At 45.1% G+C, this 15241-nt stretch overlaps 1 protein-coding gene across 1 annotated transcript in view; it reads right to left on the minus strand.

Moving 5' to 3' along the window:
• The window catches only part of LOC124613773 (hemicentin-2-like), an 803230-nt gene that overhangs the window by 78192 nt on the left and 709797 nt on the right, over window positions 1-15241 (minus strand). Inside the window, exon 9 of the mRNA XM_047142489.1 lies at window positions 9430-9583. Coding sequence (XP_046998445.1) covers window positions 9430-9583 — 154 coding nt within the window. The remainder of the gene's footprint in view (window positions 1-9429; window positions 9584-15241) is intronic.

A 15241-nucleotide genomic window follows, 5' to 3' on the forward strand; every position in this document is an offset into this window, starting at 1 on the left:
AAATCAGCAAATCCCTAAGAGTAAGAGAGGATGGAGATCTCCTCTGTACAGCCCGTCCCAAGGCATCCCAAATATGCTCCATAATGTTCTTGTCTGGGGACTTTCTCGGCCAGCGGAATTGTTTAAACTCAAAGGAGTGTTCCTGGAGCCACTCTGTAGCAATTCTGGACGTGTGGGGTGTCGCATCGTCCTGCTGAAATTGCCCAAGTCCGTCGGAATGTACAATGGACATTAATGGATGCTCGTCATCAGACAGGACGCTTAGACACGTGTAACCTATCAGAGTGTTATCTAGAAGTATCAGGGCTCCCATATTACTCCAACTGCACACGCCTCACACCATTACAGAGCCTCCACCAGCTTGATCAATCCCCTGCTGACATACAGGGACCATGGATTGATGAGGTTGTATCTATACCAGTACACGTCCATCCGCTCGATAAAATTTGAAACGAGACTTGTCAGACCAGGCAATTTGTTTCCTGTTATCAATAGTCCATTTGTCGATTTTGACGGGCCCAGGTGAGGCGCAAAGCTTCATGTCGCGCAGTCATCCGAAAACCCATATCGATGATGTGTCGTTGAATGATTCGCAGCAATTTCTGGAAGGCTTGAGCTTCTGTCACATTGAACGATTCTCTTCAGTCGTCATTCGTCCCGTTCTTGCTGGATCTTTTTCCGGCCACATCGATGTCGTAAATTTGATGTTTTACTAGATCCCTGATGTTCACGGCACAGCCGTGAAATGATCGTACAGGAAAATCCCCAGTTCATCACTATCTTGGAGATGTTGTGTCCCAACGCTCATGCGCCGACTGCAACATCGCGTTCAAACTCACTAAAATTTTGATAACCTGCAATTGCAACAGCAGTAATCGATCTAAGAACTACGCCAGACACATGTTGTCTTGTATAGGCGTGACCGATCAAAGCGCCGTATTCTGCCTGTTTACATACCTCCGTATTTGAATACGCATGCCTATACCAGTGTCTTTGGCGCTTCAGTGTTGTATGGCAGCAAAACTTGATAAATACACCCGTAAGCGGTTTACTCTAGAAAAAAATTATTTCCAATTTTGGCCACCAGGTTGCCAATTTGGTGCTGTGAATACAGAAATATCTATAGAAACGTTTCCGTGCACGGATTAGGAACAGGACGTGAGCATAAAAGGCCAGACAAGCGAGAAAGACACAATGTTGATTTTATTATTAACCGCTGCTTACCCTGTTTGTTCTATGTGGGCACCGTAGACGTCGAGGAGAAGCTTCATCCGTAAAACTACGTGATCAACAGTTGTTTGCAGCAGTTCCAGTGAAGTCTGAGCGACAGTGTCCTCCCATACTGGCCTTCAGATCAGGTAGAGGCCAAATGTGTCCCTGGTAAACATGTACTTTAGATATCCCCGGAAACAAAAGTTACATAGATTCCGATCAGGTCGTCTAGCAGGCCACTTATCTGGAAAACCTCTTGAGATACCACATTCTTGGAAGGTTGCATTAAGCAGATTTTTCTCTGGACGAGCGCCCTGAGGTGTTAGGTCCTCTTGCACTAAACCTTTGATTTCCATACAATTGCGCTCTACCATAGTAGGATTCACATGCTGTACAAGACAGTCTCAATAACATGCGTACGTTACCGTGCACCTGACAGACCATCTGAGTACGTTTTTGTTTTCGTAGAATTACGGGCCGAGAGTGAATCCACACGTCACACATGTACGGCAAGTGCAGTGACTCTTCGTGCACAACCCGTCCCTTAACGGTATCTGAAACTGGGTATTTCAGTATACTCACTGTCCCCTGTAGTGCAAAATGTACCTCGTCAGTCAATACTGCCCGGCCACATGTCATCACCTTCGATCCGTACCAGAAACTGAAGTAGTAAATGCCGAACATGAGGTTTCAGTTACTGCGCTGTCTGGACCATTCAGTGCCAAATACACAGCTAATTTTCCGTACTGTGACTACAGGATGGACAGTTCTTGTGACACTGTATGAGAACTGGCATAGTCAGTTACAGGAACAGGAGCTTCATTAATGACTTCCACCAGGATAGGACGCCTTTCTCTTCCAGGTGCCACACCGAGCACACCCGTGTTTCCGAATTTAATTATTATCTTCTTTAATCTATTTAATGACATCAGGCCTAACGCCCGACCTTTCAGTCGCGATGCTCTCTCAGTGCAGCACTGTAACTGCTACAGATCTTATGAAATAGTTTCACTAACAGTGCACGGTTTCACTTCTCGATAGCCATACCCTTCACTGACGTTATGGCTTGTCAAATGGCACCGAGAGTGTCATATCGTCATACAAACAGCTCAGAGCGCCCAATTTGCACTTGGTGGTCACAACTGAAACTATTTTTTTTTTGCCAGCGTTAGCATATCTACTAAGTTTCGCTGCCATACAATAATTACAGCTCACTATCGTAACTACTCGATGATTTGAACAATGGAGAAGACAAGCAGCATCCCTGTCTCCGTCTTTTGCAATTTTGAAAGGGTGAGTAGAAATTTTATTCCGCAATTTGATTACATAATCTGACAACTTGTATAAGTTGTATGTACCTGTAACATACGTTTTTTCAAGCCCACTCCACTTCAGGACTTCACTTTCTTCAGCGGTTCTGTGTCACACTCCTTCTCGAGAACAGTAAACACTAAATCGTTACCCAGATTCCTCTTCAGTCTCTTTGCAATTAGCTGTATTAAAGTCAAAATGTAGCCACTGCACGATGTTCTCTACTGTAATCTAATTTGCTCCTCGACGTATATGAACATTCTGTCTTTTGAAATCCGGCTAAACAACCCCTCAGTAGATTTGGTAACACTGACACGATTTCAGTTCCCACAGAAACCGCCATACAATTTTTTTTTTTTAATCCGGAATTCGATTCATTGTCTCCTCATTACTTTCTTGATCTATGTATCTATTCTTCAGCTCTCTTCAGCTCATTTCCAAAGTTGCTCATCTCTTCCTGACTAAACTGTTTATTATCCACGTTTCACTTCCACACAAGACTACATATCAGACGAATATTTTCAATCAAGACTTCGCAACATTTAAATTAAATTAGATGTCAACAAATTCCTTCCCTTATAAGCACTTCCTACAGCCAGCCTCCATTATATCTCCTCTAATTCGGCCATTTTTAGCTATTTTCCTGCTAAAATAAAAAACGTCTTCTACAACTTTTAGTATCTTATTTCTAACATCATGAACTTTGTATTGCCAGATTTAATTCAATAATATTCCAGTTCACTTGTGTCAATTTTGTTGATGTTCGTCTTACAGTCTCTTTCCACGACACTATCCGTTCCATTCAGTTGCTCTTCCAAGCACTTATCTCTCTCTGATAGAGTTACAAAGTTATTGGCAATCTTGAAAGTCTTTTGTTTCTTCTCCGTGAAGTTTAATTTTCTCCCCAGATTACTGCTTGGTTTCTTTACTGCTTGCTCGCAGCACAACTGAATGACATCGAGGAAAATCTATAACCATGAATCTCTCCCCAGTATGTTCTTAGACACTTATAAAAGCAATTTAGTTTCTGTACACATGGCAAATAACTTTTCAAACCCTGTACCGTATAACTACAGACTTTCTAAGAGTGTACTCCAGTCAACATTGTGAAATATATTTTTTCTAAGTATACTAATATTATGAACGAAAGTTTGCTTTTCTATAACCTTTATTCCAAGATACGTCGTAAGATCAGTATGGCTTTTGTGTTTCTACATTTCTCCAGAACCAAAACTGAATTTCCTCAAGTCGGTGGCTTCCAGTTTTCCAATCTTCTGTAATATTTCGGGTCAATATTTTGCAAGCAATGGTTATTCAATCGATAGTTCGGTAATATTCCCAACTATTACCACCTGTATTATTTGGAATAAGAATTATCACATTTTTCTGGAAGTCTGGGGGTATTTGGCCTGTCTCAAATATTTTGCACTTCAGGTGGAACATTTTCTACACGGCTGGCTGCTCCTATTCTGAGAGAAAGTCGTCTACTCCATGGACCATTTTTGAAGTAGACTTCCCAGGGCTCCGTGGAATTTTTCTCTCAGTATCAGATCTCACAACTCATAATCATCTACTTCCTCTTCCCTTTCAATAGTGTGGCCTCCCTGTCTCTTGTATATCCGTTATGTATAACCTTCCACTGTTCAGCCTCCACTTCTTTGCTCGGAAACGGTTTAGAGTCAGAGCTCTGGACATTCGTAATATTCTTACAAACTATTAACGAAGGTACGTGCATAAGGAATACGATCCCAGATACATGTTTGGCTCCACGATTTCTTAAGTGACAGAACTCAGTATGTTGTCCTCGACAGCGAGTGCCCATCGGAGACAGAGATAACATGAGGAATGCCCCAGAAAAGTATGATAGGACCGTTGCTATTTTTTATACACATAAAAGATCAAGCAGACAGGGTGGACAGCAATCTGTGGCTATTCGTTGATGATGCTGTGATGTACAGGAAGGTATCGAAGATATGTGACTGTAGGTTGATACAAGATGACATAGACCACATTTCTACACTCCTGGAAATGGAAAAAGGAACATATTGACACCGGTGTGTCAGACCCACCATACTTGCTCTGGACACTGCGAGAGGGCTGTACAAGCAATGATCACACGCACGGCACAGCGGACACACCAGGAACCGCGGTGTTGGCCGTCGAATGGCGCTAGCTGCGCAGCATTTGTGCACCGCCGCCGTCAGTGTCGGCCAGTTTGCCGTGGCATACGGAGCTCCATCGCAGTCTTTCACACTGGTAGCATGCCGCGACAGCGTGGACGTGAACCGTATGTGCAGTTGACGGACTTTGAGCGAGGGCGTATAGTGGGCATACGGGAGGCCGGGTGGACGTACCGCCGAATTGCTCAACACGTGGTGCGTGAGGTCTCCACAGTACATCGATATTGTCGCCAGTGGTCGGCGGAAGGTGCACGTGCCCGTCGACCTGGGACCGGACCGCAGCGACGCACGGATGCACGCCAAGACCGTAGGATCCTACGCAGTGCCGTAGGGGACCGCACCGCCACTTCCCAGCAAATTAGGGACACTGTTGCTCCTGGGGTATCGGCGAGGACCATTCGCAACCGTCTCCATGAAGCTGGGCTATGGTCCCGCACACCGTTAGGCCGTCTTCCGCTCACGCCCCAACATCGTGCAGCCCGCCTCCAGTGGTGTCGCGACAGGCGTGAATGGAGGGACGAATGGAGACGTGTCGTCTTCAGCGATGAGAGTCGCCTCTGCCTTGGTGCCAATGATGGTCGTATGCGTGTTTGGCGCCGTGCAGGTGAGCGCCACAATCAAGACTGCATACGACCGAGGCACACAGGGTCAACACCCGGCATCATGGTGTGGGGAGCGATCTCCTACACTGGCCGTACACCACTGGTGATCGTCGAGGGGACACTGAATAGTGCACGGTACATCCAAACCGTCATCGAACCCATCGTTCTACCATTCCTAGACCGGCAAGGGAATTTGCTGTTCCAACAGGACAATGCACGTCCGCATGTATCCCGTGCCACCCAACGTGCTCTAGAAGGTGTAAGTCAACTACCCTGGCCAGCAAGATCTCCGGATCTGTCCCCCATTGAGCATGTTTGGGACTGGATGAAGCGTCTGCACGTCCAGCACAAACGCTGGTCCAACTGAGGCGCCAGGTGGAAATGGCATGGCAAGCCGTTCCACAGGACTACATCCAGCATCTCTACGATCGTCTCCATGGGAGAATAACAGCCTGCATTGCTGCGAAAGGTGGATATACACTGTACTAGTGCCGACATTGTGCATGCTCTGTTGCATGTGTCTATGTGCCTGTGGTTCTGTCAGTGTGATCATGTGATGTATCTGACCCCAGGAATGTGTCAATAAAGTTTCCCCTTCCTGGGAAAATTAATTCACGGTGTTCCTATTTCAATTTCCAGGAGTGTAGTCTGTGTGATAAGTGGCGGCTAGCCCTAAAAGTGGAAAAATGTAAGTTAATGCGGATGAGTAGGAGAAAAAAAAACAGTTAATATTCGGATGCAGAATTAGTAGTGTCCTGCTTGACACAGTCACGTCGCTTAAATATCTGTGCGTAACGTTGCCAAGCACCTGAGATGGATTGAACATGTCAGGATTGTGATTGGAAAGGCGAATAGCCGATTTCGGTTTATTGTGAAAATTTTAGGGAAGTGTGGTTCATCTGCAAACGGGACCACATGTAAGATGCATATGCAACCTATTGTTGGGTACTGCACGAGTGTTTGGGATCCGCACCAGGTCGGATTAAAAGAAGACATCGAAGCAATTTAGAGGCGAGCTGCTACATTTGTTACCGGAATGTTCGATCAGCGTGCAAGTGTTACGGATATGCTTCGGGAGCTCAAGTGGGGATACATAGAGGGAAGAAGCCATTCATTTGGAAGTACACTACTGAGAAAGTTTAGAGAACCGTCATTTGAAACTAACTGCAGAACGATCCTACTGCCACCAACATACATTTCGCGTAGGGGCAACGAAGATACGGAATGACAAATTAGAGCTCATACGGAGACATATGGATAATTGTTTTTCCCTCTATCTAACTGCGAGTGGAACTCGAAAGGAAAGGGTGCCCTTCCCCACACTCCGTATGGTGCTCTGCGGAGTATGTTTGTAGATTTAGAGATACAGATGCTTTTTCAAAGGACTATTGATATCCTAAACACGGCACCTATCTTTCCTCTAGATGTAGGTGATTTTACATCCTAGCATTTCTCGTCCAGAAATTTCTCGTTTGTCATCTTGCTCTTAAAATCACTATCATGTTTGTATTTGCTTTTTCTTGCACCACTTGCTGCATTTTTTATATTTTTCCTTTCCTCTGTTACACTCAACATTTTGTTTGTCATATACGTACTGGGTGTTTCAAAAGGACTTTACATCTTTAAAGATGCATATAAACTTATTGAAAAGAAAGTATAGAGCTGGATTTAGTGTTATTTTGTCGGGAAACACATAAAGGTTTTTTTTTTTACCTTAAACTAAAGACGTTGCTTGAGGTTTCCGTTGGTTATCCTGCACACATCCCTTCGGAAGTCAGTTTCTTCCCAAACTCTCTGTAGCATTGCGGGTGTAACTTGCTCAGTGGCGGCATAAATTATTGCTCTAAGTTCATTAGCGAAGCCAGCACAACAGATACTAAAACGATATCGTTGATGAATCTCCACAAAACAAAGTCGGGTGGTGTCGGGTGAGGGGAACGTGAGGGTCATACAATTGGCGCATCATGGCCAACCCATTGGTCTGGAAAGCGGTCACTGAGAAAATCCCAGACGTCATCCACGTTGTGAGGTGGTGCAACAGATGCAGGTAGTTTAGTTCCTGGTCACTGCTATAAATCTGTGGTATCAAAAATTGTTGTAACATATCCAGGTACACTATCCCACTGATGGTTCTCAACGACGTCGTCAGATGCGCTTGGACTACTTGATGATTTCCCATGTCTTACCGAGCACCCTGTCTCTTCAAAACATCTATGCCACTCATAAGTTTTAGGCCTACTAGGAGGATCTTTAGCGAACTTGGTACGGAAATTACGCTGAACTGTTGTTGCCGACTTCGATTCTTCAAACCAAAACACTCAGCTCGCATGCTCGAGTCCAGTGAATTCAGCCATCTTTAACGCAACTGCCGCTAGCGCTCCTTACGGCAGGATTCGGTACTTCAGAATTACGCGAGACAAAACTTGATGTATTTTCCTACAAACTGACTTTAAAATAATCTCTGTAGGTACAATGGATTAATTTACATGAATTTTGAAAGTTGTGAAGTCATTTTTGAAACACCTTGTATTTATACTGACAAGAGGAGGCCACGACGTTTGGAACGCGGATTTACTTCAAACTTCGCACTCTCGTAATACTCCATTAGGAAAAGAAAATGTGTAAGCAGTAGCGCGTACTTCCAAAGCGTTATTGAGAAAATCGCAAGATAATTTCGGTCGTCAAATATATATGGCTGTGCGTGGGCGTTCAAGCCCCGTAATCGCTGGATCGCTCAATCGAGTCCCTTTCGTCAGTTATTTTTTCATTTCTAACACAGTGATTTTCTTTACTATTTACATTACAATTGATATAATGGGAAAAATACGTGTAATCGGATGAACTTTTATTAAATTTACAATGTTATATGGCAGTCTACAAATTTTTACTATCACAAATAATATAATATTCATAACTATCAACTAGTAAGCGACCAAAGGCATAAAGTGATACTGAAAATGTATGCCTGTCCGTGTCTTCAAAATTTTTTGTATTTAATCGAAAAAGAACGAGAAATTGCTTCTCGTGAAGACACTATTAAAATACACTCGATACTCCATGATCAATTATCAGCGCCGATATTTGACAAAATGCTGCGTTATGCGTGGTTTGCTTCCAAATTATCGGCTGAAAGAGATGTTTTTTAAAATGTTAACGAGGTTTGTTTTTCCACGGAAAACCTCAAAAGACTTTGCGTATGCGGAAACAGCATTTATTCAATGCAGGTGGTGCCGTTTAACTTCAAGTTTTCCATGTTTTTACGAAAAATACCATCCCGCCATTGTACTCGTAATGTCGAAAGCGACGATTAATTGTACATCTTTCGAAAGCCGTCTGTGCTCGTGAAAACTTGGAGGTAACCAGTAGTTTCGGGCTCCTTCCAGGTATAAGGGATTTCTCATACATTTTCAGTATCACTTTATGCGTTTGGTCGTTTACTGGATGATAGTTATGAATATTATATTATTTATGATAATAAAAATTTGTAAACTGCCAAATAACATTGTAAATTTAATTAAAGTTCATCCGATTACACGTAGTTTTCCCGTTATATCAATTGTTGTATAAATAGTAAAGAGAATGACTGTGTTAAAAATAAAAAACCTGACGAACGGGACTCGGTCCAACGATCACGGGGCTTGAACGCTACCCACTCGGCTGCCGCCGCTTCCTGGTAAAAACGCCCACGCACAGCCATATATATTTAACGACCGAAATTATCTTGCGATTTTCTCAATAACGCTTGAGAAGTACGCGATACTGCTTACACATTTTGTTGTCCTAATGGAGTAGCTGCAACGAGTGTCTGAAGTTTGAAGTAAATCCGCGTTCCAAACGTCGTGGACTCCCCTTGTGAGTGTCATCTTCATCCTTGTGTGCTCTTCTGCTGCCTGCGTGTTTCATCTCTCGCGGCTAGTCATTCACATTCTGTTGTGTCCTGTAGCGATGTTTCAATAGTTGCCTAAAGCTCCCTTTTAAATCATCAGAAACTGCTTGCGTCACTTACAGGTATCCAAAGAGCGGGGGAGGGGGGGGGGGGAGTGAGCTATATCTCCAGTGTGCGTAGCTATTGTTTGATGAAAAGTTAGCGGGCTAGCGTGACATTTTCCGGCTGCGGTACTCACATAGCACGTCGAGAGGGAAGGGCCGGCTCTGGCCGGAGCCCTCAGCGTTGAAGGCGACGCAGGTGTAGTTGCCCCTAGCGGCGCGGCCCACCGCCTGCAGCACCAGGCTCAGGTTGCTCAGCACCACCCCCGCGCCCGGCCGCAGCAGGTGGCCCTGCGCAGCAGAACACACCGGTCTCCAGTAGCTCAGCACGTTTCTCGAGGGTCCGCTCACACCCTTGCAGGAAAAACGTGTTTGTAAATGTTCAAATGTTTGTGACTTCCTAAGGGTCCAAACTGCTGAGGTCATCGGTCACTAGACTTACACACTAGTTAAACTAACTTAAACTAACTTACGCTAAGAACAGTACACACAACCATGCCCGAGGGAGGACTCGAACATCTGGCGTGACGGGCCGCGCAGTTCGTGACACAGCGCCTCAAACCGCGCGGCCACTCCGCGTGGCAAAACTAGTTTCAAATCGAGGGTAGAAACAGATTGGTGCAAAATAATTTCCTTCGCCAAAATTTTTTCAAGCACACTGGTGCAAAAGGAACATATGTATTCTTCGTACCTAATGACTGGTGCTACACGTCCACAGCTAACTCTACTGACGCATCTGAACATTTGTTTGGTCAACCTTACTGCAAGCTAGAAACACCAATTTCATACACCAATACAGTGCAGTTTCTGGCACTGTTTTATTTATTTTACCTGCATTAGTCGTTTCACTGGGCGGCTGTATTTCGCTATAACGAAGAGAAGTATTAAAAAATTAATAAATAAAAACTATTCCATAAACCGACATCACTATCACTAGAACGATTTTTTTAAATATATCAGCCGCTTCCTTCTAATAAAATGACTCTAAAGCACTGCTATTGTTTTTTACTACTACGCCTCACTCCATCAAACGTCTTTTTTCAGTTCCTTTGTTACTTTACAACACAGACGTAAAGATATATTTCCGTAGCAGTAACTAGTTAATCAGCTGAAGGGGTGACAGATGGTACGGAACTAGAGTTCCTAGATAACAGAACACAGCATGTCATTCTCAATGGAGAGAAGTCTAAAGAAGTAAGAGTGACTTCAGGTGTGCCGCAGCGGAGTGTCGTAGGACCGTTGCTATTCACAATATACATAAATGACCTTGTGGATAACATCGGAAGTTCACTGAGGCTTTTTTGCGGATGATGCTGCAGTATATCGAGAGGTTGTAACAACGGAAAATTGTACTGAAATGCAGAAAGATCTGCAACGAATTGACGCATGGTGCAGGGAAAGGCAATTGAATCTCATTGTAGACAAGTGTAATGTGCTGCGACTACATAGAAAGAAAGATCCTTTATCATTTAGCTACAATATAGCAGGTCAGCAACTGGAAGCAGTTAATTCCATAAATTATATGGGAGTAGGTATTAGGAGTGATTTAAAATGGAATGATCATATAAAGTTGATCTTCGGTAAAGCAGATGATCAAAAATGTTCAAATGTGTGTGAAATCTTATCGAACTTAACTGCTAAGATCATCAGTCCCTAAGCTTACACATACGTAAACTATATTATCCTAAGAACGAACACACACACTCATGCCCGAGGGAGGGCTCGAACCTCCGCTGGGACCAGCCGCACAGTCCATGACTGCAGCGCCTCAGAGGTAAAGCAGATGCCAGACTGAGATTCATTGAAAGAATTCTAAGGAAATGCAATCCGAAAACAAAGGAAGTAGGTTACAGTACACTTGTTCGCCCACTGCTTGAATATTGATCAGCAGTGTGCGATGCGTACCAGATAGGGTTGATAGAAGAGATAGAGAAGATCCAACGGAGAGCAGTTATAGGATCATTTAGTTATCGCGAAGGCGTTACGGAGATGATAGATAAACTCCAGGGGAAAGATCTGCAAGAGAGACGATCAGTAGCTCGGTACAGGCTTTTGTTAAAGTTTCGAGAACATACCTTCACCGAAGAGTCAAGCAGTATATTGCTCCCTCCTACGTATATCTCGCGAAGAGACCATGAGGATAAAATCAGAGAGATTAGAGCCCACACGGAGGCATACCGACAATCTTTCTTTCCACGAACAATACGAGACTCAGATAGAAGGGAGAACCGATAGAGGTACTCAAAGTACCCTCCGCCACGCACCGTCGGGTGGCTTGCGAAGTATGGATGTAGATGTAGAAACAACACTGCCACCTCGCAGCTTTGTTTTTAATTACGAGTATTTGTACTGTTTATCCAACTGCATAGAATATGAATAAAGGTTTCATTCAAATGATGGAGCACAAGAATCAGTCTTCCTTTTCTTTCAGGTTTTATTAGGCAAATCTAGATTTCGGTTAGTGCTTAGCCATTATCAACGCACTATTTCGCGGTATCAATGCATGTCCCAGTACGTCAGTCCCCTGTTGTTCGGGTTTCTGCGAACAGCGTCAGATATTGAGCGATCACTGTGAAAGACGTGAATATGCTACATACTCGTGTGAGACACGATCATTAGCATGTGGTGTCGATTTGGCCGGCTGGTCGAATCGTACAATGTTATTATTTGCGGAACATTCAGTTACGACAGTAACACGAAATTAGTATCCATGAAAATGACAGGACAGGCATATGCATAGTCAAGACACCAATCTGTCACGTCTGTGCACTCGAGAGACGATCGCTATATAATGCGCCAAGCACATCGTAATGACTTCACATCTGCATGAGCCATCTGAGGACAAACAATGGGCTCCCAGCAAAACTCTGTGCTATCCCATACCATACTAACGCCAGCGAAGCTGGGGAATTAGCGTTCCATTAGCAGGATACCATTAACACAACAACATAAACTGCAACTTGTGACCAGAAGCATGTACCAATAAATAAATGATGACGTCGTATTCTGAATTATAGTTCTGCACCAACCTGGATGACCACCGTTGGCGTGAGTTACTTGTGGTGTCACGGTGTGTGGAGCCTACTAATACGACTTGGTCATGCTTGGTAGTGATTGAAGGAACTCTGAGAGCATAGCAGCACGTTACGGACTTCCTACCTCCTCAAGTGTCACCTTTCATGAGACAGTATCATTTTTTATTGAAAAATTCCCGTCCTTACGTGACCTACATCAGCCAAAATTGGGAGGCTATTAAGAAAATCAAACATAAATACCGTCTTCCGACCACCGACGAAGACGAAAGAGCTGCTGGGCTCAGCTAAAGACCCACTCGAACTAAACACACCTGGTATACGAGTATACGGCATTGCCTGCGAATGTGGTGTGCAGTACGTTGGTCAAACGCAGCGCTGCATCTCTAAAAGGTGCGAGGAGCACATCAGGCATGTTCGACTTGGACGGATAGAGAAATCTGCTATAGCTGAACGTAGCATCAAAGAAAACCACACCTTTGATTTCGAAAACACCAGGGTGCTGTGCCGAGCCGGGAGCTACTGGGATAGCGTCATTAAAGAATCAATAGAAATACCGGTCCACGAGAATCTTGTGAACAGGGACGAAGGCTATCAACTGAGCGCGGCCTGGAATCCAGCATTAGCCGCAATACGCCAGGAACGCAACAAGAACCGTCCAGCTCACGAGACGCGATCAGAATGCTCTGACGGAGACACGAACGGTGCACTCGCTTCCCCCTCCACCCCGCCCGCCGGCTCCTCTGGACCCAGCCTCACGCGGCCAGGTGGTGGGGGCACACCGCAGGTATAAAGCGACCGGCATCCGCAAAGTCTCGGCACTTCGACAGAAGATGATGAGTGTGTCACTCGTCGAAACGTCGCAGTTTGAAGACACCGCCACCCGGGTGGAAGCCCGAGAACTCTTCGCCGTCTCTAAACATGTCTGCGATAGGCTGATTTACTCTGTGTCCATCGAAATCTACACATCTATCCCCCAAAGAATATGTGTAGTACCAGACCTAAAGACATCTTCGTCCCAGTGCGAGTATCCAGGATATCTAAGACCATTTTATCGCAGGAAAGAAGGTGCAACGGGTTTGTTTTGTTTATTTAGCCTTACCAGATGAGGTCGCGGAGAGAGGAAGGTATGAAGGACCGTGTTGGTGAGTTAGACAATAGAGAAGACAGAGGATATGGATATTTCTGTGCTTGTCGGTACACAGCCAGGTTATCTGTACATATCACTGTGAAATACGGTCAAAGAGCCGAAAACCTAGGTACGACGAAAACAAGCATTCGTAACCAGTTACAGCCGCCGTGAGCTTTCCTGAGAAAGGGCTTCCCAAACAAATCAGTGCACATATCCAGGCCAACGTCATACCGAAATGTGGGCTCATACTCGCAATTTCCTTGTAAATTAGTTTCGACTATGTAATCGCTGAAATAATATCTTTATCCTCTGAAAACGAAGTTTCATTTCATTTGCTGTTTCCGTCCCAGGTACTTCGTTTTTTTGTACTAACTTGACTATAGCAGATGTTTAAAGTGAGCACCATTCATCTCTTGGCATTTTTCGGCCCTGATCAGCAATTTGGTGAAGACAGATCGAATCTGGACTCCTGGAAGTGCTGCAGTCTCATCCGAAATATTCTGCTAGAGTTACTGAAGATTACGAGGGTTGTAGTAATACACTTTGGACTTGAGGGCTCCTCACACAATCTCAGAATAGCAGATCAGGTGACCTGGTAGTTAGCTAGGGCTTCGACGAGCCTGACCTCTGTTAACAACTCGGTCAGGCATGAAGATTGTGTAAATGTGCTCCAAGATTCGGCTGGCTGTGTGGGCAGTTGCTCCATTCCGTTGGACGTAACGGCCACCGCGGCCGGCGTGGAGAGTGTGGAAACGTGCACCAGTAGAGGATGTGCCAACACATCTGTTGCTACGGCATGGGTAACCAGTGTAAACAGTGTATAATGTTTTTATGTTCTCGTTAGTTTTAGTCTGTAGCATAGAAGTTTTGTGAGCAAGGTATGTTTACACAGCCACAGGCCACGGCTGTTATATTGGGGTTTGGGACGAATCTTGTTGAAAGGAGAAACGTGTGCTGCGCTAGTATTAGTCTTAGTCGTAGGAAAGGGGAATTTTGTTAAAGTTCAGTGGAGGCGCGGATGGGCGATGATGTCTGGGGGGCCGGCAGTGTGTGGTAATATTCGGCAGCCAGTACGTCAGGCAGAGTAAACATGGCGTGGAGCTGCAGCGGCATATTGCACATACGATTTGTTTGGAGTGGAACAACAGCGAGGCAGGGAACTACAGCGTTGCTTTATGTTATTGCGATGTATGAGGCGTGGCAGTAGGCCAGAGCCAGGTGTGGCGATGTGTAAGTGGCTGACGTATGGGAATTTACCCCTGCCATAGTTTCTGTCTCTCTCTGACACTACGTCAGAAGCAAGGGGAAAAGCAGTATAAATAGTCAGGCACTTTTAGCTTGAGGGGTTGTGCCAGATCAGTCGGTTCGGACCTCTACTGGTCTACGCTTATAGGGGCCTCTCTGGCAGCGATGTTGTAAATATACTGTGTAAACCTGTGCTTTGAGTCTATGTACTTCTTCGGGCTGTGTTCTGCCTCTGGGGACATAAGACCATGGTGGGATGGAACGGCAGCCGGGCACTTGGAGATGGCATGATCTGCCTGAAGGAGGGCAGTGACAGTGGTCTGCAGCAGGTCCAGGATGGGCCACGTTCGCTTCCCACCTGGCGTACCGGGGTCAGGGTGAGGCTTACGGTGTGGGAGGTGCAACAGCGCTGAAACAGCGTTAGGGATGGCAGTGGGTGTTGCCATCCGGCAAGCACCACTGGCTGCCAGTTGCGGCACGGAGTCCAGAAGGGTGCAGGTTCAAGTCAGGTACTGTCCTGGGAGTAGCAGTGACCGAGGG

The sequence above is a fragment of the Schistocerca americana genome, chromosome 4 (genome assembly GCF_021461395.2).
Source record: "Schistocerca americana isolate TAMUIC-IGC-003095 chromosome 4, iqSchAmer2.1, whole genome shotgun sequence".
NCBI lineage: Eukaryota > Metazoa > Arthropoda > Insecta > Orthoptera > Acrididae > Schistocerca > Schistocerca americana.